The following is a 26,670-nucleotide window of genomic DNA, read 5'->3' on the forward strand; positions in this document are numbered from 1 at the left end:
TTTATTTTTATTTGTTTTTAATAGTGCTTTAATAGGATCAGGGGTGTGGAGTTCAGAGCTATCCCCCGAACGGGAAACTTTTGCTCTGAATGGATTGTTTTCATTTATCAAAATTATCCCAGGTGGTTAAAAAGATATATTTTATTAATTAATCAAAAATTTGTTTCAGTTTAAAGCATATTTTGTCTCAACACGAGTTAATCTTCATCCAGGCAGACAAAGCATCTGCATAGTGCTGGTTTGAATTATTAAGCATCAGCAAAGCTTTGACATGTCATCAACCTACAAACTTAGTTAAACACTAGTAAACTCAAAGCAGATATCAGCTGCTACTGGACTCTAGGTTCTGTTGGAGCAAAGTAAAGCTTCTGCTTTCCAGATCCACAAGTTAGATGCAAGAGATATTTATTGTTTTCAGAGACCTAAAGAAGAATTAAAGTCGTAGGAAAGCGGCTGTTCCAAGTGTTGCATTTACGAATTCTCCCGAGTGGTGCACGACTTTACACAAGTGAATAAAGTGAATGTGATTGGTTGATTATAAAGAAGGCGGGATTGTTCTGGTGGAAGGTTAGCAGTTAGCAACTTAGTGCTACTTGGTCCCAATGGGAAATTCCATTGGGACCAAGTAGCACTAAATTGGTGGCTTAGAAACAACACTGTCAAGGAACGCTATGGACAACGGAAACATGCAAGAGGAGGAGAGTTTAGTGTCGGAGGTCGTGGATGAGTCTCCTCTGTCATACATTTTTTATTTTGAGGAGGAAAGCGGGGATGAAGTTGTTGTGGAAGAGGACACCAGGGCGGCAGAAGCTTGGTTTGGTGTAGAAGGCTTACAGCCGTACATGTTTGAGCCCTTGCCTCGCACCGTTGATATATGATTGGCCGAATTTAGGTGTTCTGACGTATAACTAACTGGCCTGCATAAGATAATGAAAAAAAAAACATATTTTAAGACAGGACTTTTTAAAAAAATGAAATTTTCTGATAAAGAGCACATTTATATACATGTTTAAGCCAGAATTATTTGACATTTAAATATGACTTTCCTACGACTTTAAATCATTTTGGATATGGTGACTTGTGATTTTAAAGTGTCCAAAAGAGCAAAAGCCCCACTTAAAAGAAAAAAAAAAAAAGAAAATATGGAGCCATTCTAATATAGAGGAGAAATACAGATAAGCTACAATTCTTTTTATGTGGCATCTATTTCCCAATGCCTCATAACCTGGAGAAATTGACTTTTTTTTAGAGAAACACTGGAATTTTTCAATCATAAGCTCCCAATCGGATGATCAGAGCTTTAGAAACAACAAAATTTCTCATGATAACAGTTTTTCCCAAAGCGCGGATGAATAAAGATGAAATAAATCACCATGAAAAAACAGACGCACCACAATCACAAAGAAAATTCAGTGGAAATCTTCAAAAACACACTTCCCCTCCTGAAAACACAGACCTGCAACTTGTTTGGACTCAGGCTCCATTACTCAACACTGGAGCTGCACTTCATCTGACCTCGGAAAGCTTTTAGTGCTGAAAGGTTAACTGTCCAGACATGAAGAGGGCATCCCAGTACATCACATACACCATGTCAGTGGTCGGCTGCTCCTTTGCTCTTACTTATTTCACAGAAATCTCCCAAATTAAAGTCATCCTTAACATTCTATTAATTAAAAAACAAACCGGCTACAATACAAATCGGTTTGCAGAAAAGTGTGCAAAACCAAACATCAGCCCAAATAAGAGCAGCTGCTGGGAGCTGAAAATATACTGCTGACATGGAGAAACAGAAAAAATATAGAATAAAGGGCTTTAAAAAATTAAAACCATTCATCTTGATATCAGCTCTCTATATATCATGTAAATGTATTTTTGCATCTTATCAATATGAATGGAAGAAGAGATAAAATGTGTAAGTCTGTTTACAGAGATCTGCAGCTGCAGGAGAACATGTGCAGAAACTTATCAAATGTTTTTTTTTCTTCAGAAAGAAGAAAAAAAAAACATGAACTCTCAGAACAGTTATGGTCTCACTTAAAATACAGAGCGGTGGCCAGACCTGGTGCTTTCAGAGTGTTTTTTTTTTAGATGTTAGTTTTTTTATTTTAATGTCACACAAAATCAGAACATGTCATCTTTATTTTGAAAGGTTAATCTAAACCATCCAAATGTAGGAAAACCAGTCGGAGAAAAGGAAGCAGTGCTGAGAGACCCACAGCTCCTCATACTCTCAGCTGATATTTTACGAATTTACAGCCTGAACTGTCTTTGCAATCAAATGATTTCTCCCTGACATTTTAGCGATGGAGATGTAGGTTTGTGGCCACGTCACTTTTATTACACAATATCAGAGCCAATCAGATCGGAGGGCCCCGATCGATCAGTGAAAAGCGCCTTTGCTGCTGCTTGCTTTTAAACTCTAGGGCCCATTCAGGTGTTTTAGAGCAGGACAGGAAAAAAAAAATCTTTGGATTAGCACCTCTTCTTGTAGTACAACATCTAAACCCTGTAATCTACTAAGAATCCCCTCCCGCTCGCCTTGAGGTGTTACATACCAGATTAGCTCCTGCAGGTGTCAAATGAACATGAGCTAATCTGAGATTAAACACAAAATAACACCACTTCTAACCACGTCGCCTCACAGTTCGACAACCGGGATGACACACGAGGCGACGGCGATTTGAATTTGCATCGTTTCTTAAGCCCTCCAGGTGCCTGTGAGGATTAGGCGTCATGTGTCAGGTTAGAGAGCACACAGAGAACGCTACGGAGCTTAATCCAGACATGTACGGTCTTAATTGGCGGAGGGTTGTTGCCCTCAACAGACAGAGCGGGCTGGGCTGTTTGCAGGTGATGTGCAGGAAATGTGAGTATCTTTAGAAGGAAAGACAGTTTTCCGCTCTGAGGGAATATTAGGAGATACTTTAAACTATCCAGATTTCAGGCTTATTTCTGCAGTGATATCAGAAATCTGTGTTTTTTGCCTTTAACTCAAATAATTTCGACCAATTCTTGGAGGTGATCAGGTCAGAAAAACCCAAATTCATTAAATAACCTCCTTCTACAATGAATATTGTCTACTGGCTGTTAAAAATGTAGGATTATCCCTTTAACCATTTTACTGGTATCAACAGACTGAGTCAAAAGTGACCGGGTAACAGACCACAGTGATCAAGCTTGACTTTAATCTACAGGTGCTGGTCATAAAATTAGAATATCATGAAAAAGTAGATTGATTTCAGTAATTCCATTTAAAAAGTAAAACTTGTATATTATATTCATACATTACATACAAACTCATATATTTCAGATGTTTATTTTGTTTAATTTTGATGATTACAAATGACAACAAATGAAAATCTCAAATTCATCATATCAGAAAATTAGAATATTGTGAAAAGGTTCAAAATTGATGGCCCCTGGTGCCACACTCTAATCAGCTAATTAACTCAAACCACCTGCAAAAGCCTTTAAATGGTCTTTCAGTCTAGTTCTATAGGCTACACAATCATGGGGAAGACTGCTGACTTGACAGTTGTCCAAAAGACGACCATCGACACCTTGCACAAGGAGGGCAAGACACAAAAGGTAATCGCTAAAGAGGCTGGCTGTTCACAGAGCTCAGTGTCCAAGCACATTAATAGAGAGGCGAAGGGAAGGAAAAGATGTGGTCGAAAAAAGTGTACAAGCAAGAGAGATAACCGCACCCTGGAGAGGATTGTGAAACAAAACCCATTCAAAAATGTGGGGGAGATTCACAAAGAGTGGACTGCAGCTGGAGTGAGTGCTTCAAGAACCACCACACACAGACGTATGAAAGACATGGGTTTCTGCTGTCGCATTCCTTGTGTCAATTCAATTCAATTCAGTTTATTTATATAGCGCCAAATTCACAACACATGTCATCTCAAGGCACTTTACAGTTCAACCAGATCAAATTGATACAAAGTTTTCTATCTAAGGAAAACCAGTTGATTGCATTGACTCATTGACTCAAATACAATCCCCCACACTAAGCATGCTTGTAGCGACAGTGGAGAGGAAAAACTCCCTTTTAACAGGAAGAAACCTCCAGCAGAACCAGGCTCAGTGTGAGCGGCCATCTGCCGAGGCCGACTGGGGTCAAGCCACTCTTGAACCACAGACAGCGTCAGAAGCGTCTTGCCTGGGCTAAAGAGAAACAGGACTGGACTGCTGGTGAGTGGTCCAAAGTCATGTTCTCTGATGAAAGTAAATTTTGCATTTCCTTTGGAAATCAAGGTCCCAGAGTCTGGAGGAAAAGAAGAGAGGCACTTCATCCACGTTGCTTGAAGTCCAGTGTAAAGTTTCCACAGTCAGTGATGGTTTGGGGTACCATGTCATCTGCTGGTGTTGGTCCATTGTGTTTTCTGAGGTCCAGGGTCAACGCAGCCACATACCAGGAAGTTTTAGAGCACTTCATGCTTCCTGCAGCTGACCAACTTTTTGGAGATGCAGATTTCATTTTCCAACAGGACTACCAGTACCTGGTTGAAGGACCATGGTATCCCTGTTCTTAATTGGCCAGCAAACTCTCCTGACCTTAACCCCATAGAAAATCTATGGGGTATTGTGAAGAAGAAGATGCAATACACCAGACCCAACAATTCAGAAGAGCTAAAAGCCACTATTAGAGCAACCTGGGCTATCATAACACCTGAGCAGTGCCACAGACTGATCGACTCCATGCCACGCCGCATTGCTGCAGTAATACAGGCCAAAGGAGGCCCAACTAAATACTGAGTGCTGTACATGCTCATACTTTTCATGTTCATACTTTTCAAGTGGCCAACATTTCTATAAATCCTTTGTTTTTATTGGTCTTCAGTAATATTCTAATTTTCTGATATGATGAATTTGAGATTTTCATGTCTTTCATACGTCTGTGTGTGGTGGTTCTTGAAGCACTCACTCCAGCTGCAGTCCACTCTTTGTGAATCTCCCCCACATTTTTGAATGGGTTTTGTTTCACAATCCTCTCCAGGGTGCGGTTATCTCTCTTGCATGTACACTTTTTTCGACCACATCTTTTCCTTCCCTTCGCCTCTCTATTAATGTGCTTGGACACTGAGCTCTGTGAACAGCCAGCCTCTTTAGCGATGACCTTTTGTGTCTTGCCCTCCTTGTGCAAGGTGTCGATGGTCGTCTTTTGGACAACTGTCAAGTCAGCAGTCTTCCCCATGATTGTGTAGCCTATAGAACTAGACTGAAAGACCATTTAAAGGCTTTTGCAGGTGGTTTGAGTTAATTAGCTGATTAGAGTGTGGCACCAGGGGCCATCAATTTTGAACCTTTTCACAATATTCTAATTTTCTGATATGATGAATTTGAGATTTTCATTTGTTGTCATTTGTAATCATCAAAATTAAACAAAATAAACATCTGAAATATATGAGTTTGTATGTAATGTATGAATATAATATACAAGTTTCACTTTTTAAATGGAATTACTGAAATCAATCTACTTTTTCATGATATTCTAATTTTATGACCAGCACCTGTATTCTTTTAGCCCAATTTTCAACAGGACAGTGACTAATAATATTTATTTTTCTCCAATATTTAGCATACATTTTAGACTCTCCTTTAGCTCTCAGTATGTATACTTATGTCATAAATGTTACCTATTTAGAACTGTTTCTGCTATATTAACTAACCTTCTGAGGACCGACAAGCCTTATGAAGACCCAGATTTCAACCCTAATGTGTTTAATGAAGGGGTTAGGTTAAAAAATATGGTATGAATGAAATGAAGCTTCAGGTTAGGCATAGATACAGTGACTAAAATAAATGGCAGTCGCTAAAAATTCCTGATATAGGTATAAATTGCAAAGCATAATCAAATCTGTTTGTATTTTACACTGAAGCTACAGTGGTAATTCAACACTCGTTTAGTCTGATACAATTAGGGATGAGTTAGTAGCTCCATAAAGTTGGTGTCAATCCACAGGTTCAGATTAAAGTTGATTTTTAAATGAATTATTAGTAACTTTTCTGCCAGATTTCCAACCCTTTTAAACTCTTATCTATTAAAACACATGCGCTAATGACGACGTGTATACTGTAAAGTTGAGAATTAGGATGCAGATTGTTCTGCAACTGAACAGATGCCGGTTCAAATCCAAGCTCATTCCTTATGTTGTCCTTATGTTCTTCCATATATTTTAGAATTTCACATTTCATTTTGTGTAAACAAATTTGTTTTCTGCAGATCTTAGATTTTCTAACTTAAATTTTTCAAATTTCTATTTTTTAGATTGTCTTCTACAGATAACATTCTCTTGGTCTGGCTTGAAGAGCAAAGATGCATTTCTAATAGCCTGCATCAAAGGCAGCAATAACATTTATATTTGCGTTTTATTCTAAATAAATTCAATTTTTAAAACTCAATCTGAAAAAGAGAAATTTGAAAAAATAAATATAAAATAATTTTAACCCATAAAATCTAAACAAAGAGTAAATAACTCATAATTTGTTTTGAATTATTACATATTTATTACGTTTTTTTCTTGAATTCCCATTTAATAAACCTGCTGTTTGCTTGTGACAATAATGGAACAGACTCACTTTACAGTATAAGAAGGGGGTGGACAATATTAACAAGCCATAAACAGCTGGATTATTTAACCGAAGCAATAAGGTTTAGCAGCTGAATTGATGTTGGGCACCAGATGCTTTCTGTTCCTCTCTTTTACGTCTCACTCCGCGTTAAACTCTCCTTCCATCTCCAAGGACCCGTCTTTAAACATCACGTTGTCACACAGCGCAGGCTTTTTGGATTAGAGCGTCTGCGCAAAGCGAGATGGGTGGAAATAAAACAAATGGAAATATCAAAAGCACCTCTGCTGTTTACAAGCTGAACCCTGACAGCTGACGAGATAGTTAAGGGGCGTCTAATACGGCAATTAGAGCATGCCACTGTCTGCGGGGCTGCTGCTGCTGTGACAAGGCGCCCTCTAATCACTGACTTATTACGCAGGCTTGCAGCACCTCTCATATCTGGCCCATTAGGCAGACAACAGCAATAAGAACAGCAGTAAAGAAGCAGCATCCCCCCTTTAACTGAGGTTAGAGGAAAGGCAGCAGACTGCTTATTATCAGTTTGTTCTGTGTTACATTAGGAACTTGTCAGGGCAGAGGAAGAAATGTTTATTTGATGGCATCAAAGCTCATCATTACTTTTTTGGATCAAAGACCAGAGAAAGTGTAACCAACGCTAAAATAGAGGAACAGAAGATAATCAGCGCTCGCTGGGATTCTCACACTGGTGCAGGAACCCACATCTGATCCCACCACTGCACTTGTACATATTTGTCACAGCAAAGGCAAAACAGGGGGGGAAGGAGGAAATTCGGCCAGATAATACACATTAGTCACCGAGGAATCGTCTGGCCAGCGTTTCCTTTTTGGCTGGGACCTAAAGGGGATGATGTTCAGAGAAAGGAGGGAGCATGAGCTCAAGCAGAGTGAAGAAATTCCCACAACGCTGTAGCAATTAGACCCAGACAACAGTCAACACTCACGCACAGCTGCTGTGGTGCCGCTGTAGTCAACAATGTAACGAAGCATCGGTTTTCTGCGCTTATCTTACTCAACGTTCAGTGTGTGTGTGTGTGTGTGTGTGTGTGTGTGTGTGTGTGTGTGTGTGTGTGTCGCTGCAGGGTTTTGTTTAGCCAGAGGCTTGATGTTTCATGGATGTTTTGCTTGGCTCAACGCCGCTGTCCCAGACCAGTGCTGTAAACACTGACAGCATCAGACTCTCGATTAAAACACTTCAACAACGACAGTTGGTTTGAAGAAGTTGAAGACGGAGCAGCGGGTCAAAGGTCATTTTTAATAGTTTGTATCGCTCAATGTCACACGTAGGAAATTAAACAAAATGTGGAAACCCAGGGAAAGAGCTTCATGTTTTATAGCAGTATGCTTTGTGTCTGGTTTCTTAGTTTTAAGCACTTTTTGGGGGGTCTTTATTCTGCCTCGGGACCCAATGATGACACAGTCATAGTTTAGTGTTCTGAAAGAGAGCAGCAGACTGTTTATCCAAAGTATCCTAACCCTTTAATATAGTCTGTTGGAGAAGCAGGCCCACACCATCAAAGCTCCTCCACCATGCTTTATAAAAGGAAACATGAATCCCCACAGCCATTGTTCTGACATCAGAACCATCTGTAATATCTGCTGCTCAGAAGCTTTAAGTCGTAGGGAAGCGGCTGTTCCAACCGCTGCATTTCTGAATTCTCACGAGTGGTGCACGACTTTACACGAGTGAATAAAGTTAATGTGATTGGTCGTTTATTAGGAGGGCGGGATTATTGTGGTGGAAGGTTCGCAAGCAAGTTTGATTGTGGCCGGCTTCTTTGAAGCATGTTGCTAACCAGTTAGCATCTTAGTGCTAGTAGGTTCCCAATGGGAAATTCCATTTTTTCAGAGACCTAAAGAAGAACTAAAGTCGTAGGTAAGCGGCTGTTCCTAGTGTTGCATTTCCAAATTCTCCCGAGTGGTGCACGACTTTACACGAGTGAATAAAGTGAATGTGATTGGTCGATTATCGAGGGGGCAGGATTGTTGTGGCGGAAGGTTAGCAGTTAGCAACTTAGTGCTAGTAGGTTCCCAATGGGAAATTCCATTGGGACCAAGTAGCACTAAATTGGTGACTTAGAAACGACACTGTCAAGGAACACTATGGACAGCGGAAACATGCAAGCGGAGAAGAGTTTGAAAACATGAAATATGGCTTTCAAATTAGAAGCTTCTGGCACAAGTTAAACAAATGGTCAGTTATATTTATTTCATGGGAACTAATAAGGAAATAAACCATTGTGCCACTAAAAGTTATAGTATTTATTCAAGGTGCATAATCATGTTATTCGACTGTTTTTTATTTATACGGCGCTAGCTTACTATGGTTCAATACCAGCTATGTGTGAAATCAAGTAAGAAAAGTTCTTTCTGAGTACAAATAATATTTTAAACATTTAGTATAAATACATACATAAATGTTCTTCTCCCTTGCTGTTCTGATAGGAGGCTCTCAAGAGGAGTTACACAAACTTAGAGCTGCTGAAGATAGATTAATCTAATTAATATATGTTGTTCTTTAACCACGCTGAGCTGTTCTTTTTCTATGAGGCATTGTGGGACAGGTGGGCTCTATTATGTAGTCACCATCTGACTCTCTGGTAGTTCTGCTGCACCAACAGGAGATGATTTGTGTCTGCTCATTGTGCCCGGTGCTGGAATTCTATTAAAACTCAAAAAAGGACAATTTAAACACTTTCAGGATGGATGCTTGGTGTAAATAATATTATTTTTTTCCTGATCCAATGTTTCTTAGTCTTTAAATCTCAAATTAATGTGCTTTATGTGGGACTGCTTCAGCACTGAATAAATGCACTTGATTAATTAGATGTTGCATATAATTTCTATGAGAAGCCATCATATTTTTATTTTGTTTAATCAATATATTTTTCTAGTAAAGTTTCAGGAAACAGTTGACGGCATTATGATTCTAAACTAATATCATGTAGAATGGATTGATGCCCTGACATCATTTTCTTAAAGTTGACATCGTAACTAAATGCAACAAGAAGCTGCTGGAACAGCTCTGTTGGTTTCAGCTGCCGGATGCTGGCTGCTTTAATTGAAACCTTTACCGTGTTCAACACCCAGCCACAGACCACATCTCTTGTTTTGGTGAGTTAAGCAAAGCCGAGATTGAAATAAAAACCCTGTGTCAGAGCTGTTCTCTGCAGCAACGTCTCCTGGTTATAACTGGTCTCTGCTTAGAGTCACAGTAATACACTGGGAGCATATTGTCCTCTCTTCCCCCTACAAGATATTATCTCATCTTGCTGCTTAAATGCCATCAATCCTGCAGGAAATGTGCAGCAGATCAGAGCTTTGTAGCGTCCGTATAGGAACCAGGTGACAAATTAAACTGATCTCTGAAGAGTGATGCAGTTTTCCGCAAAAGTGAAAGGAGCAAATCATGATTGTTTGATTTTATACACAGGGTTTGACTTCACTTCTAAAGTAGAAAATAAACAGTAATCACTTGTGTAATTATGTTCATTGTAACCAAAAATGTCAACAGCAACAAAGCAAACAGTCAGTTTGACTTTTAAATCCCTGCAGTGTTCAGTCCGTCCTCCTTGTCAGCCCTTTTTTTTTTTTAAACCCCAGGCTGGCAGTCGCAGAGCCAGAGGTCCCTGTCCTTCGTGCAGCTGTGCATCTGGGCTTTGACACGGGGCAAAGCGACCAGAGTTATGCTAATGGGAACCAAATGGGGCATGAGCCCCCGGCGGATTACAGAAGAAGAAGAAAAGCATGTGTTTTTGGTGGATTCATGCAAAGAACTGGGACCCCCGCTCATTTTTGTTTTTCTTTCTCTCCCCTTCTTGTGTCACAAAAAAAAAAAAAACGAGTGCAGCAGAATCTGCTGTTTGCAGGCATTCTTAATAAACACTTTCTAACCTGAAAACTCTTCTGATTTCCAGTCACTCTGCAGATGCTTCCCATATTGGAAGGGAAAACCTGGGTTTTTGACTGAAAGCTCAAAAGGAACAAAAGCAGAGTGGAGAAACAATTCAAAAAGACTGGCAAACAATGAGGTGCATCTGAATCTCATTGTTCTGAGAACAAAATTATGTCTGTAAAATCTGAAACACGAGTTTCAGATGTTTGGCTGCGCCTCTCGGCCTCGCTGCACTTTGCTTTCACCTGCTTTATTGAAAACAAAAACCTCTACTGTATCTTAAATGGTAAAAATTAAACATTTTATGTTCAGCAGATGAGGATAAAGTTTGACTCCATGTTAATATCGGAGATTAGTGCCGACTGTACTCCACCTTTTTTCTAAAGCCATCTGTTGAATCCTGGTAAGAAAACGATTCACATCACTTATCTGAACTTTAAACATTTAAAGCTGAGCAGTCTAAACAGCCAATCTGTGAGTGATGAAATCTGTCCTACGCTGCCGTTCCACCTGAGGTCCGGTTTCGGCTCTGATCACAGCTCTGGATTCTTTCACATGAACACTCACACTCACCAGCATGTGTGAGTGCTTCAGAACCGAGATCACAGCTGGCAGAATGAAACCTTTTCAACCTTTCCAATTTTATGAAATGACAAAGTCACAGGGAGCACCACCCCGCTCGCTTTTTCCAACCAGATCGGCCTGACTCACCCCATGATAAATTTCTCTGCGTGCACTTCTGGACAGTCATGCTTGTTTATGAAGTGGACGGATAAAGGACCCAGCTGGCTTTGATATTGTGAAACCGAGAGGAAGAGAGAGCGTGATATAACAATGCTGGATCAGAAAAGCACAAGCCTGTGATCTCACCGTCACATGCCATGCTCTCGGATTGTTACCAGCACAGGTGGACAGATGTACCACAGCGTTAGCTCTGGCTATGCTCCAACTTCAAACAGCTACATGGGCTGGACAGCGAGTGCATGCAGAGCCCCTCCTCTGCTCGGCTCACCTCAAAGCATTTCCCCAGGCAGAGATCCAACCGTGCGCCCAGCGACAGACCTCTGGGTCTGCAGACACAAGGCCGTGTTCAAAGATGGGTGCGAGGGAAGGATGCAAGGAGAAAGAAGAGAAGGTTTGGAGGAGGTGTGAGGGAAAGAAATGTTTTAGGTGTAGCAAAGGTGGAGAGTAGGATAAAGCAGACGAATAAATGAGCAAATAGTAAAAACAAAAAAAAACATATCCTTAAATACCTCTGGTGTAAGATTTAAGACTATTCACAAGATGAACTGGTTCACTGTGGCATCACCATGGCAACATCTGAAAGCTGATGAAGCCAGAAGATAAAGTTAGTGGAAGCTTGGTTAAAAATCTACACTGTGATTCTTTTTGCATTTTATGCTCACATTGATGCATCAACGCAAAATTTCAGCCCTCAATTCTTTTCAGTGTTTTCTATATAAGTCTGAGGCTTAAGGCAAAGGATGCTGCTTTAATGTTCAGCCCTCTAGTCAGTCTAGGAACAGACTTGTACTTTAACTAAGCCATTCTAACCCAGCGCTGGTGAACTCCTACTTCACTCTTTGTTCACCTTTGGTGTCATATGATCAATATGTCTGGTCTGATCTTTGGACATGATGATGACTGTCTGTGTACCACGCTGTCACCTCTGTGAACTAAAGAGGTAATTCAGTCATTAAAATTCAATTCAAATTCAAAAGTACATGATTAATCGAAAAGGGAAAATAAATGTTGTAGTTATCTGCTTTTATTTATAATGACGAGATGTTGACAAAGATCACGTTGTTGGCCGTAGGCAGGAAGGATCTTCTGTAACGTTTCGTCTTGCCCTGATCAAAATAAGCTTTGGACTTTATTAAAGGGTAATAAACACAAAAACATGACACACTTTACAGATTTTTATTATCGTTTATAGTTCTGAGGTGACGAAGCACCATAAATTAGCTCATAAATTAACGTAATGGACTCCTATCAGGTTCTGTTCTAGAGGATGTTTGGAAACAAACTATATTTAATAATTAGATAGTTTTAATATTTTAGGTACATTTTTAAAAGATATTTTGAACGTCTAATGACAGCATTAAGCATTTGTTATTTTACTGCATAAATTGGTTCATTTATGGCCCTTATTTTCACAAAAGGCCCTCTGTGGTTTAGACAAACACTTCCTTATCGGCGACCATTGTGGGGGCAGAGGAGGAAGGAAAACAAGTAGGCCATTGTCGTGAGCATGTGGTAGATTTGCTCTGACCTTCGGCCTATCGGAGGGAGCCAACAGCTGCAGATAAGGACAGCGCCGTGTCCGACCTCACACCTGCATGCTAGCCTCTGCGAGGAACCGCAGACGGGACGGTTTACGTTCTGTGGAAGGTTTGCAACCATACGGTGAGACCAGACTGATGTTTGTTTGACAAAGAGGGAGGAAAAAAAGGACAGAGTGGATGACAGTGGTCATCTTCACCACACCTTCTTCTCTTACACAAACAAAAGATATTAGTCAGAGCCCAGACATGTTTCTGACCCCTCTCTGTGCGGGGACTTCTCCATCATTAGGAATGATAAAAGCCCCAACACACACACACACTATATAGCCTTGAAATGACAAGAGGCCAGCCCTGCAGAGACTCCCCTGAACATCCAGTCACCACTTCTCAAACTACCCACACATTCTCCCACGTAAACCTGTCATGCAAACATGTACACACACACACACACACACGAGCGTATGAAATCCCCTTCTCCAACCAACTCGTAGCCAGAGAAAGTTGGAACAGCTCCTAGATGTAATCTCTCCAATAGCTCTTTATTTTCTCGGACCATTTTTAAAAGCAGAAATAAAAAAATAGCGCTAATTGTGAGTGAGCAATCTCCAAATTATGTTTCTCCAACCCAATCGAGCGGCACTTCAGCTCGGCTGGCTTGGTTTCAAGACACACGACCCGGCAATAATATTTGTTTCTTTGTTCAAACAACATGTCAGCGACAGTGGTTTACTCATAAACACCTGGCCCTGCCTGAACAGCAGCAGCAGCTGAGAAAATGCAAAAACTTGCGATGAAATAAAAAACTTTTTTCTTTTGAAACCGCATACTTGCAGTTGGAGCCAGATATTTACATACACTATTAAAAAAAGCTAATTAATTGGTTTTCCTCACTATTTGACATTAAAACAGGTGAAACTATTACTGTTTTTTGTCGATTTTTAACATTATTTACCTCTGTTTAATCTGTAAACTAAAAGCATTGTATTTCTAATTCAAAACTTTACATACATTATAATACTTTGCCTTTAAAAGATTTGGGAAAACTTCAAGGCTTTAACAAGGCCACTCAGCAGGGAAGAAGCCACTGCTTAAAGGACAGCATAAAGACTCCGTATTATACAGGGAGGTCTGCTAAAACTAAAGTTGAAATTCAAATGAATGGAGAGGAAGAAAACTCAAAAGTCTGAGGAACAAATTAAATCTGAATTCTACCAGAAGAGCGTGTATAAAAAATATTTTTCCCAAATCATTTTTCCATCGGGCCAACTTTCAGCCTCATTGTGCGTCGTGTGGCATACAGGGGGCAACGAGGGGCAATTAGCCTCTAACAACCACCTCCTGATCAGGAATCATAAGGTTGAGAGAAAATAAAACATATTTGAAATTCAGTTGGCCGTCGTACGATCGCATCAGAGCGTCGGGCCTCACAGTGTGAGAAAATGCATCGCAAACCGCAGGGTTTAAAAGTTCACAGCAACGTTTGAAAATATCGCACAGTAAACACCCGGCTTTAAGGAGTTAAAAATTGATTAGGTAAAGTCGTCATTGATTAATTAGTCTAACACAGAATGGATTCTGAAAGCAGCAGCAATATGCTATTAAAGTGAAATTTGGAACTTTGTATTAGCTAAGCTAACGTTAGCTTCTCTGCTTATATTAAGGGAAGTGAACACATTTTTTCTTTTATCTCTAGAATTGTCTTTACAAAACTGTCAGTTTAAGACAGAGGTGGCTGTTAAATATGAGGTCAGAATCCAACTCCTAAAGAGAGAACGGCTATTAGCTCGGAGATGTTTTGCTAATGTTACCAGCTGCAACTAGGAAGAAACCAATAGAGGTAGGAAATCATAAAAAGTAGCAAATTAAAGCCAGTTTCTTTCGTCAAGTTCGTTGAAATTGACAAATGTTTACATGAGAGCATAGAAACAGGTGCGCACGCAACTTAAGAGTTTAAATAGATGCATAAAAAGCAAGAGAAGGAGCATCAACTCATGGTTGTGACATACGGGGCTCATGGTTCATGCATGCATGAAAAGTTCAAAATGTTTGCAGAGAGCACTTTATATGCTTTTGTTTTAAATAACAATTTTCATATTAATGTTAATTACACATGTGTATTTTTGGCAGACTTCTGACTTTATAGGAACAGTTTTGAAGTCTGGTTGCAGCATCATGATGAATAGAGGGTGAAATTCCGCGCATGGGTGGCATCACGAGGAAGGAGCATAATGTGGAAATTTGAGCGGCAAAATTATCCTAAATACTGTTAAATCAGTTAGAAAGGGGTTTCGGCAGAGTAGAGTCAGTTGGGGTTGAAGCAATTATTCGGAGCGAGTGTGAAGAATTAATTATTGAAACAGTCAACTAATTTAACAATCAGTTAATCTATAAGTGGACTATACAGAAATTAACACGTCATTAGCTGAGGGAGAAACCCATTCAGAGCAATAATTAGGCAAAAATTGTAAAAAAAAAAAAATCTTAAAAAAAAACAACTTTTCATTCATGAACATGTTCTATCCAACTTTCCGAGTGTCTTTTTTTTCTTTTTTCTTTATGCTCTTCGATTATTTGAAATATTATCAACTGATTAATTGCAATTATTTTTAGCCCTGAATGATTTGGAGTGCCCATCACGTAGATCTCAGTCCCATAGAGTCAGCAATAGTAAAAAAAAAAGTGACTAAAAACATGGCCCAGTTTTACCAGTTCTTTAGTGGAATAGGCTGAAATTCCAGCAAACTATGGTGACTAGCTTGTGGATGGAAACCCAAAGTAATACAGTTATAATACCAGTCACGGTTTCTCCTGATTTATTGTCCAACAGTGCAAGAAATACGTTTTTTTATATAAACGGACCTGGATTAACCTGTATAAATGATCTCAAATCATAATTCATCCAGTTTGTATATTTGCTTTTACCTCAACCACCATAATGAGAAGTCGCTCCTGGTTTAGACGAGTAGATCCAGGAGGAAGCTGAAAGCGCCATCGGTGTTTACAGTTTCATGTGACAGAAAGAAAACAGCCAGACAGAAGGAGGGAGGGAGAGATCATTTAACCAATAGCTGAATCACTGCAGGGACAGCCGTGTCACTCCCAAAGCCACACAGTCAGGGAGAAAAGCAGAGCGTCTGAGACGGCGGGACCAAAGAGAGAGTCCATCTGGGAGCTTCAATCTTTATCAGCCTTACAAAGTTCACAGATAGTGGCCGAAGTGGATTTGTCGTCTCAGGAGTCGCAGCTCAAACAGGTGAAAAAGGAAGAAAGAATAAAGAGTAAAAGGAAGAAACTGATAATTGGATGAAGGAGAACAGAGGCTCTATAATCGACCCGGCCAAATTGCAGAACTCCCTCCTAAGTCCTCCTCATTTGGCTAAAGCTGGATTCCTTATTTCTGCAATTAAAAAGCTATTGACTAATTCGACATATGCTTGCGTGTCTCCCAGCCGTTCAGCGCTGGTGTGCCATTGAGTCATTAACTTTGACAAATTGTGACAGACTCTTTTTATTGCCACCCAATCATGAGAAACAAGACTGTGGCAGAGGAGTTAATGAGTGGCATGTTTCCCCTCCAACCCCCCCCCCCCCCCCCTTTCCACCGAGATTCCTCAAAATCCCCCCATCGCCCCTCCATATTTATAATTTTACCACATCCTAACAATAACACGGCCAGCACTCAGCACAAAACACGCGGCCTAATGAATCTCATGCCTTCACCGCGCTGAAATGGCCAGTAAGTATTACCAGCTGCGACACTCTCCCTCGCTCTCCCCTCTTTGGCAGTGGCACGGAGCGCGGGAGTGCACGGGCGATGGAGGAGAGGGGAGTCACGCAGACACATCTGAGTGCAGCTGGACCAGGGAGTTAGGATTGAGGCAGGGAGGGAGATGAGGTGGAGGAGGAGGAAGACCACAAGCCTCCATGTTTCCAGCTGCCTTTCTCAGGGGATCGGTTTCCTCTCCCTCCTTCTCAAATTTTTTTTTTTTTCGTAAGGCCCTTCTGGTCCCGGCTTACTTAAAAAATTCCCAAACACACACACTCACTCACCCTCTCACACATGCACGCACGCCCTGATCCACCTCCCCTCCCCTTCCATCCCTTCACATTCGGCCATCTTTGTTTGGACAGGGCTCAGGAGTTCCAGAAAAGCTCTCTCAGATGTGCTGAAGTAAGGGAAAATCAAAACAAACTGGCCCTCACACACACACACACACAAGCAAGTCTGTCACTCTCACACATAATACCATGCAACTGGATCCACATCCATGAACGATTTCACATGTGAGAGGAGCTGAAATACCAGCTTCATCGAGGAAACAAATTTGTAACAAGATTGAAAAAAAAAAAGGTAAGCTGGAGGTAAGAGGCCTGCCGTAGATGGCGTGGATTCTTCGACACATGGAGGTGTGTGTGTGAGCGCGCTCTGATCCAGGATCACAGCAGCAGGGCACGGCTGAACCGTACCTCAACATATGTTACCTCTTTGTGATATTGACTTTGTTACAGCTATACGAGTGGGAGAGTGGAGCCGAGAGCTAAGGCCGCGCAGGAGTGGGGCCCTCGGAGTTCGCTACAAAACAAACACCCCGAACAAGCGAAAAAACAGAAAACACAGCACCCGGAAAAAAAAAAAAAGCAGGTTATCCACACAGGTTCAAATAAGCTTCACCGCCTCTACATTTTTACACTGTAAATCATTAAGCATTTCTGCATTCGGAGTCTAAGCATAAGTGTAATAAATACTGATACGATTAGTCTAATTTAAAACACACACGTTAACTAATCTGTATGAGGAGCCTAATATGTCACAACCATGAATCCAGGCTCTTTTTATGCACTTTTTATGAAACTAAGCTGCCTCTGATTGGCCTCTTTTCATGAACCCCTTGCTAATAATGTTAGTAAACCATCTTAAGGCTAATCTTATCTGTTAATAAATCAATAAACAGATAAATATCTAAACGTTGATGCGTTTTTTCCTCTCTGATATTTCAGTTGTTAACGCTAATTACAGTAAAGTATGCAGCAGTCTGGAGCGTCTGCCCCCTCTGGCCTTCTTTGCTCATGATTCTGGTAAAAAAAAGTGCATAAAAAAAAACTATTTCGAAATCGAATGTCAGCAATGATCCAGTTTTTAGATGACCCAAACAGAAAACCCTGATGCCACTGCTCATCTGCTTTTTTATTTTTTTTTTATTTGATTGCTTTGCAGAACTAAAAGATTGATTATCATTTTCATATCCCTCTGAGTGTGAATCCCAGTTCGTGTCTTTCCCGACTGATGACTTTGCCTCTACATTTGAATAATGAAGTCGAGTCATTTGAATATTCCCTCTGTATTAAAAAGAAAAAAAAAACTGATGTTTTTACACCACGCAGCAATATTAGCCATGTTAATTGGGCTCTTTGGACTTTCCTAATAGAAAGACTAAATTAATTACTTATGTCGACAAAATGTCAGACACGCCGATGTAATAACTACAACTGTTTCCAGCAGGGTTTGTTTTGGGGGTGTGTGTTTGTGTTTGTGCAGGCGGGCCGGCTCGGCGAGGGTCCGGCAGTTCGAGTTAGGGCTAATGAACGAGATGGGAACAAAGTGCTTTGACATCCTCTCCATGTTTCATCTGTGGCTCTCGAGGGCCCCTCTCCAACATTGATCCCCTCTTCTCATACTAATCAGCCGCGACGCTGCGGACTGTTATGCTTGCAGAGTGACTCGCCGCTGAAGTGAACCAACCCTCTTTCTGCCAATCTAAAGTCCGAGCAGCGGCCAAACTCATGCGTGTTTGCGTATGCGAGCTGTGTGATTTGATCATTAGCGTGTAACCCTCCCCCCCTTCCCCACCAACGCACCACCACCACCACCATGGGGGGCTTTGAAGTTAAACATCTTTTTTTTTTAGCTTATGGCTGTTTTTTCATACTTGAAGAAAATCGGTATCAGCGCATTTTCCTCATCTACGAGTAAACATTAGAGTTTAGGAGAAGAGGGTGATGCGGGCGACGTTGAGTGCACCGGTGAAAGCGGGGTGATCTGATTGTGTGTTTGTCTCTGTGCACGGACATGTTTTAGTGCACAGCACTGCAAGAGCCACGGAGGTTGCACTGCTGATGCCGGGTTTCAGACGACCCCTTGAAGTGGAAATGAGCTCTCTCAGTCTCATAACTAGCCCGCTCTCACAAAGTCAGCAAACTCTGACAACAACACCCCCCCCCCCACACACACACACACACACACACACACACACTAACACACCCCCACCTCAAAGATCTGATGACATTCCCCCACCTAGCCCTGTGGTCAGCATGCAGTATGAATTCACCAGCTAATGCAGACTTCAAGTGCTTTTCAAGAAATCTCCCCCAAAATCTTCTACTTTCTAGATGCCTTTCTGATCAAACTAAACTGAAAAACTATTATATAAGAAGTTGGTTCAAGTCTTCTTTTAGAAAACTTACACTAAGACTTCAACGACAGTGTGTTTTGTGCTATATCTGTAAGTAGATCATTATACGTGCTGTCCCTTAACTTGCTAATGCTTTAGTCCAGCTTTGATTAAAAATATCCGGTATTATTCCAAAAACAAAAACAAACAAAAATTAAAACAATCAACTGGAGTTTATTACCATGTTTGAAGAGGTTTTGCTTCCCATCCAGGTAGCTTTTTCAATTCAAAATGTCAGCAATAGCGTTGAGTTAGAGGTTTTTCACAGTATACAGTGACCATGACCTGGACGACTGAGAATCTTCACCAGCATATTTCTGAGTAATATCTATGCTTTCTGTTCCCAGGGGTTCCTATGTACATACAGTAGTAGCCATTAAAAATTTCCCCACTTTCCTTGATGGGTCCTTGGCTGATCTTTGGCTGGTCCCCTACAATTCATTTTTAAATATCAATCTTCTTACTAAAATATTCTTTCTGTCGTGATTTGTGGACATTAAGATCTAAAGAGATCCTGGTCAGACTCTGTAATTCAGTTAAAGGATGGAGTCAGAGTTAAAAAAAAAAAAAAGCAAGATGGGGTCACTATAGTGGCTGGAAGTTGGAGAGGATTCTGCTGGGAGTTGCAGGGAAGTGGGCTGCCATTCGGATTACTTTTTTCTAGTTCAGCATTTTTCAAGACCCTCGTTTTGAGCTAAATGAAAGAGCATTTAGATCATATTCAACCTACATAATTTCGTCTTTATAAAAGGTTTAAAACATCGGAGCCAATGTTCCTCCCTCCTTTTTCATGTACTATAAAACTGGTCCAATGAGGCCACCATTGCTTCCAGGCAAGTGACCGGTGAAATTTTGAGCTTACCCATGTAGACCCGCACACACAAGCTTCTGACACATAAAAAAGGGGGAAAAAAGTCCAACTTTTGTCTCTTATTGGTTTTTCATTGACTGACCAATGAGAGAAGAGTGCGCTACACACTGGTCTGCAACCACTTTCACTAAGCCTTGATGCCTTTTTCTCACAGAAGCTCAGAATCAGGATTTATGAAGTTTGTAGCTTAGATGTTCTCCTGCCAAAAATATGCCTCCGCCAAAAACAAGATGCATATGGGAAATCATTAGGAAAGGATTTGAATTTGTATTACTCTAAGAAAGATGAAGAAAAGAGCACTCTGTTTCCAAATAGAACCGCCACACACCAAAGCTTGAAGTCTTCTTTCTATTCAGGATGGTAGAGAAGTCCTTAAAATTATCCCAGGATATAAGATGCATAGGGGCTCTAATCAGCAACAGATTTCACATCATTTTAGGATTCCTTGTGAAAAGCTACACTTCACTGTTCATCATGGCTTTATATTGTTCTGCATTATGACTCATTTGCACCTGTTTGGCTCAGCAGAAGGCAGAACTACGTACATACTAGCAAAGACGGTAGTAAAGACAGTTTCTTTGATATTTTGATTCACCATGCACCTTTGTATCTGTCCATAAACATCACATTCCAGATTCCTGATCCAGAATTTTCACCAAACACCCCAAAATAACAATGTTTTAGCTTTTACTTGTTTACATCCACGTATTCCACCGTACTCTTAAATACCTTTTTAAATATACAAATATTAAAACAATACCATTCAGTTGGTCAACAGAAGCTTATTTCCACAATTCACTGTGGAAATAAGCTCAACAGCGTTTGTTCAGAAATCATTGGATAAAAAAAAAAAACATAAAATAAAACATAAAGATAAATTCTGGATGTATCCTCAAAATCTCAAAGATCGGTTTATCAAGAAACCTTTTGAACCTTTACATTAGACCTAATTCAGTCCATTAAAGGCTGGACGTTTGAGGACAATTCACATATTCAGATATATTACTATAAGCAGCGTGCATCTGGTGTGGTACACATGCATGCATGCACACAGCAGTTTGAACCTGCCCGAACACCTGAGGGCCCGTCCCCAGCTGACCTAGAAGCAGTGAGCGAAAGCTGTAGGGTGATGCTGCAGCGATAGGCATCATCGGCTTGCTAGAGACTAATTGGTGAGTGGCCTTGCTAATTAATTAGAAAGGCAGTGGAGCTGAAATTTTTAATCAGGACACCAGCCTCTCCGGCAAGTAGTGGGTTAGGAAAAAAAAAAAAAGACACATCACCCCATCATCCCATGTAATGCACCTGACAGTGATCTCCCATGTCTACATATGAAGTATGCTGAATGCATCTAAGATCTAACATGTTTGGGAAAACTATATTTTATAATTTGAAGAATATACTGATTTATCTTATTTCTATTTGTAAAACATATTATTCTCTCACTTTCATTTCAAATTGCTTTATCTTAAGCCTTTTGTCCTTTAGTCTCCCTAATGCACCCCGGCATTATTAGGTACATATCATGGTGTCCTGAAGCTTTACACATGTTACAGTCGATTTTGCAACATATTTCAGTTTAAAACATTAAATATTAGCCTTCTATCATATAAAGTGAGTGCTGTTTTATTAATGTTGCAAGACAAGAAACTTTTTCTTATTAAAAAAAAGAGTAACTTGAAACTGTTTTTTTTTTATTCTTCAAATTGAATTCCTTTAACAGAATTTATATTTTCACTTGTTGCTTTTTTCAATTTATTTTTCAAATTTGTATTTTTCAGACTGGATTTCAGATTCTTTTCACCTCTGGGCAGGATTTAATCTGCAGTGAGGGAGCAAAGAGGCTTTTCTATTGTTCTGCAGGAATGTTAGCAACAACAATGTATTGGTGAATGCGCGATCTGTGAAACGCATTTGGAAAAAAAAAAGTAAAATTGTACAAAAAAACTTTTAATTGAAACCATAAGAACATGTTTAGAAAATACAAAAAAAAATTTAAATAACATGAGAAAATAAAATATGAAAAATACACTTAAAAAAAAAATGAATGTTACAAAAGGGCAGAGTTACTATTAAAACTTAAGACTTAACATTTCAACTTAAAAACATTTTTTTTTCAAACCCTCCTTCACAAAACATGTTCTTTTCTTCCAACAATGATGGAATTCACTCACAAAGACAATAAAAAACAGCAGGAGTTTGATAAAGGCTGAATCCGTAACCTTGTCTTTTGCACTCAAAGATAAGCAGCTTTGAAAACAAAACAAAAACATCAAAAAGAAATGTGCAGGCTTGAACCTTCACCTCCGATGGTGACATTGGCTTTGTGAACCTCTTAATCTGTGCGACCATCTCAGCTCTGCTCATCGCTAATCAACCAGCCGACGTTATCAGCCTGTTGCTCAGGCCAAAATAAACACGCGCCGCCTTTTTATTGCTTTGTTTTCACAGGTCATTAGGGGAAGGAGAGAAGATGCATTGATTAGTTTTCCAGACCACTGGATTATTGTTGTGTTATGACTATCATCATTAAGTTTCATTAAGGCTGCGGTTGTTCTTGTTTCCAGAAAATGAAGACATTACAGGAAAGGCAAGATGTTAGGAGAGCAGACAGCATGCTACTGTAATGTAGAACACGGGGTGAGTCACGGAAAATGGCATCACTTTGCAGGTATAATATTGTGTAAAAGATCTGAATCGTCTCAGATATTTCTTTCTACTTTAACTCTAGTCATTCAGACTTGGAACGGTTTAAATTTGTAGAGAAGAGGTTCTAAACCTTTGAGTTCAAAGGTCCAAATTTGATTTAAAGAACAACAAGCAATGAGCAAATCCCTTTTGTTAAATAAGATTTTAAAAAAGGTTTGTTTGAGATCCTAAAGCACTCTGAATGTAAAACAGAATGAACTGTCTAATTTCACAAGAAAGATCAACTTAAATATCAAATCTATATATATTTCTCGACACAACATAAGTTAACTGAACAACATTGACACCAAAACCATAAGGAAAGTTTTTAATCACCTTTAAGAACCTGGCACCCAATCTTTAAAGTAAATACAAATATTAAACCAAAAAGATTGTCTAATCATGTGTTTAATGAGTAGCGAGTCCCCATGCAGGGGACCAAAACATGTCGCCTGCAATTCCCCCTAACGACCCCCTTTCAGAGGCATAGACCAGTACCGGGTATTGCAGGCTAACAAAAAATATCAACGACCCCAATTCCTAAAAGGCAGAACCTGTTCTTCCAGTTCAGTTTGCATGTTACACTCTATACATTTTAGACCTGAATGCTATTTCTGACATTTTTAATTGAAAAAGCTTCCTGGATGGAAAGCGAAAATGTCTTCAAACCTGGAAACAAAGTCCAGTGGATTGTGTTTTTTAAATTTTTGGAATGTGGTTAATCTTCACTCAAAGAAATAATGCAACCGCTTTTGGCATTTACTTAATCATATTTAGTTATTACTTACATAGTTACTTTAACGCAATGGATTTATGTCCTACCCTGCTAACATGAAACAATTGTGTTAAAGTCACTAAAAATGATTAAGTAAATGCCAAAAACGGTTTCTGCAATTCTAAAGATTATATCTCAGATTTAACTGCAATGTTTTAATCTATTTGCTAGTAGTAAACTATCTTCTATATTTAATGTGTAATGATGTTCAGGATTGTTATTTTCCTCAGTAAACACACATCCTGCTCCGCTAAGGATCTTTGTGCCGGGAGACGTTTGCTGAGATGCTAAGCTAACTTTAGCTCGATTCCTCTCCGTTTTAATTATTCAGCTCATCATATATTTACTTTGCCAATTAACATGTATGAAACAAAATAAACTTTACAACAAATGCATCTTGAACTAAGTGCTTACTATCAATGACCCGTTTTGTTGTGATTAATGTTGTTGTTTTTGGGGTTTGTTGTTTTTACTTTTGTTGCCATGAAAATATAAGATTACAACAAAGAAAAAATTTTTCAAGTCCATAAAATATAATTTATAGTTGATTAAACTATTGCTAATTTTAGTTGTATGTCAGACTTTAGCTAAACGACCATTTGAGAGCTAAAATAATATAACAAATTCAGAACTTTTGATATTTTAGAATATTTTCAAAGGTCTGAATGCTTGAGTGTAAAAGACACAGATTTGAATTAAGCCTTTTATAAAACTGTTTCCTGGTTTATAATGTAGTGAGGATACCCCCTTCACCTTTTCAGTAAATATAATTGTCTCAGTCATTCTTTGCATGCTAGTCTCACTGCTTTATTTCATTTCACATTGATTTAAAGAGCCGGAAATAAAGACTTAATGAAGCATCAGTCTGTGGTCTCCTCCTCTCACCCAGCTCTGCTCTGTAGTTACACATACCCTCCCAGAGCAAAGACAAACTGGCTCTGTCGCTTGGCTAATTAGCATGTGTTACATAGTTAGCAGAGGGCGGCCTTGTGTGATATGTACTGAAGTGGAATAAAGTGGCGGGGCAGGGACTGTACTAATGGCCCACTTCCTTCCAACAGACGCCCTCTCCGCTGCTCTGCACGCGCTGGCATCAGTGCAGCCACGGGGCCCGCTGCAGCAGACACACAGGAAGACGTCTGGCGGCAGGAGCGTCACTTTCGCACAACTCTTTGGCTGTGACAGCACGCAAAGCATGGAGGCACACTGAGGGCGACGTGACACAGATAATATATTTATCTGCCCACAAAATAGTACAAGCAGCTGGGTTAGTGGCGCTCGCTGTCTGCACGGCAGCAGCGGATGCATTATTTAAAGGACTAGCCGGGGCATTAGCGAGCTGTTTGGCACTGGTATGGGTAGATGGTGAGGACCATCAGCGAGCGAGTGTATCTCTGTCAGTGTGAGTAAACAAACAGTGGGGACATGGTGTGACAGAGCAAACGGCATACCAGTCAGACACAGAGACATGCAGGCTCATCAGGGAGCCCAGGGAGGAGGGTGGCATCCATATTTATAGGGCTCTTCTGGCATTTGTCCGCAGGCCAAATGCTGTGACTACAGTCTGCTAATGTCAGAACAGCACTTAACCAGGCATTTCCATGGACAGTGGGGAATATGTGAAGTAAATACAAGAAAAAAAAAGTAGGACTAACAAGGAGGAATACAAACAGTGAGGAAACAGAATACAATTATATTGTAAGATAAGAAAATCTCTCTAAACTTAATGGCACCATTCGTAAACAAATTCACCTTTGATTTTAGTAGCCCAATCTCTGACACATTAGAAAAAGTGAAAATAAAAAAATAAAAATTAGACACAAAAAAAGCACAAAAATCCCTTAATAAAACATAATTGTTTAAAAATAAATGACAGGTCCCAGCGTAGGATTGACACCCCTGGAAATAAATACCACTGTATCCTACCTCTGTGTTTTTTGACATTTCTTATGAAATGATGCAGATATAAAAAAATTTTAATATAAAATAGGATAGACAAGAAAACATTTATGTGAAGCAGACGTGTCCCGGTCCTCATCAAAAAACAAATGGCTCCAAGATTGTAGCTGATGACTTAATCAACATCTAATATTAGTACTGTTGCTATGGATAATAACTGACTTTATTGCATATCACTCAGAAATGCCCAAACAAATGACATATGAACACCTTGCTGTCTCCTTGCAGGAGGAACAACTTTTAGCATCTAATCTGCACAGTGACAGCAGCTGTTCTTTTTCTAGCTTTTGTCTTAAGTCGTTAAAATATGTTTTTCAGCTGTAAGAGGTCAAACTTGGTGCAGTTTTCCCAAAAGTGGCCTAATTTATATTAGTGATCCTGTATCTAACATTTCTAAAGTCCAAGTTGCAAAATTTCTGATTCCTACCACCTGCAGGCTGTAAAAATATGAAGGTTTTCCTTCCCAAAAAAATATTCAAAGCAACTAAAAAAGTCTTTCGATTTAGCTTCAGTGATTTAGGAACAGAGAGAAAAATAGTTGCTTTTTTAGAACTTTTATTTAATCGTACCTGTTGACACCAGTAAAACTGTTGGCCTATTTTCCAGCAGGATTAACAAGAGGTGAAACTCTGTTGGCATGTCATTACCTGGAAGCCTGTGTGGAATGCAAAGAATGGTAAGCTTCATTTTGGTCACCTGTCCCCAAGTTTATCAAGTGTCAGTCATGGAATTTGCTTGGCTCGCTGCCCTTTGGCTGCAAGCGAGGCTGTGAGGGGGCCCTAAGGCCCCCCTGGCATGTCCCTCCCTACCGGAGACCCAAAAAGAACCCCCAAAGAGAGGTAACAGAGAGGGTAAATCAACTCCTTTTAGCACAACCTTTCATTGCGACAGCTAATTGCGGAGGCTAAGTAACATGCTGGCTCCCAGCTGTAATGTTCGTAACGAGGTGAAAAGTTTTGTGTTGTTTGCAGAGCGTCTTGTTCTAATCCTAAAGCATGCTGCAGTCAAAGGTAGCATGCAAAAGCATTCATACGCCCTGAAATGTTTCACTTTTAAACTAGGGATGTAAATTAGTGATTTGCAATGATCTTAAGCTGATCGATCTTCTTGATCCGCTAATGATTAATAGATTATTTTTCTCTGCATCAAGA

General features: G+C 39.9%; 1 protein-coding gene across 5 annotated transcripts in view; it reads right to left on the bottom strand.

Moving 5' to 3' along the window:
- Positions 1 to 26,670, bottom strand: part of bnc2 (basonuclin 2) — a 252,393-nt gene that overhangs the window by 58,887 nt on the left and 166,836 nt on the right. Inside the window, exon 1 of one of the 5 annotated variants that reach the window (XM_038278585.1) lies at positions 15,700 to 15,871. The exons of the other annotated variants lie outside the window; for them this stretch is intronic. Within the exon in view, the coding sequence (XP_038134513.1) occupies positions 15,700 to 15,711 (12 nt within the window). The 5' untranslated portion in view covers positions 15,712 to 15,871. Of the gene's footprint in view, positions 1 to 15,699; positions 15,872 to 26,670 lie in introns of those variants that run through there. 5 annotated transcript variants of the gene reach the window in all.

This window comes from Cyprinodon tularosa, unplaced genomic scaffold (genome assembly GCF_016077235.1).
Source record: "Cyprinodon tularosa strain WSP-4 unplaced genomic scaffold, ASM1607723v1 ctg142, whole genome shotgun sequence".
Lineage (NCBI taxonomy): Eukaryota > Metazoa > Chordata > Actinopteri > Cyprinodontiformes > Cyprinodontidae > Cyprinodon > Cyprinodon tularosa.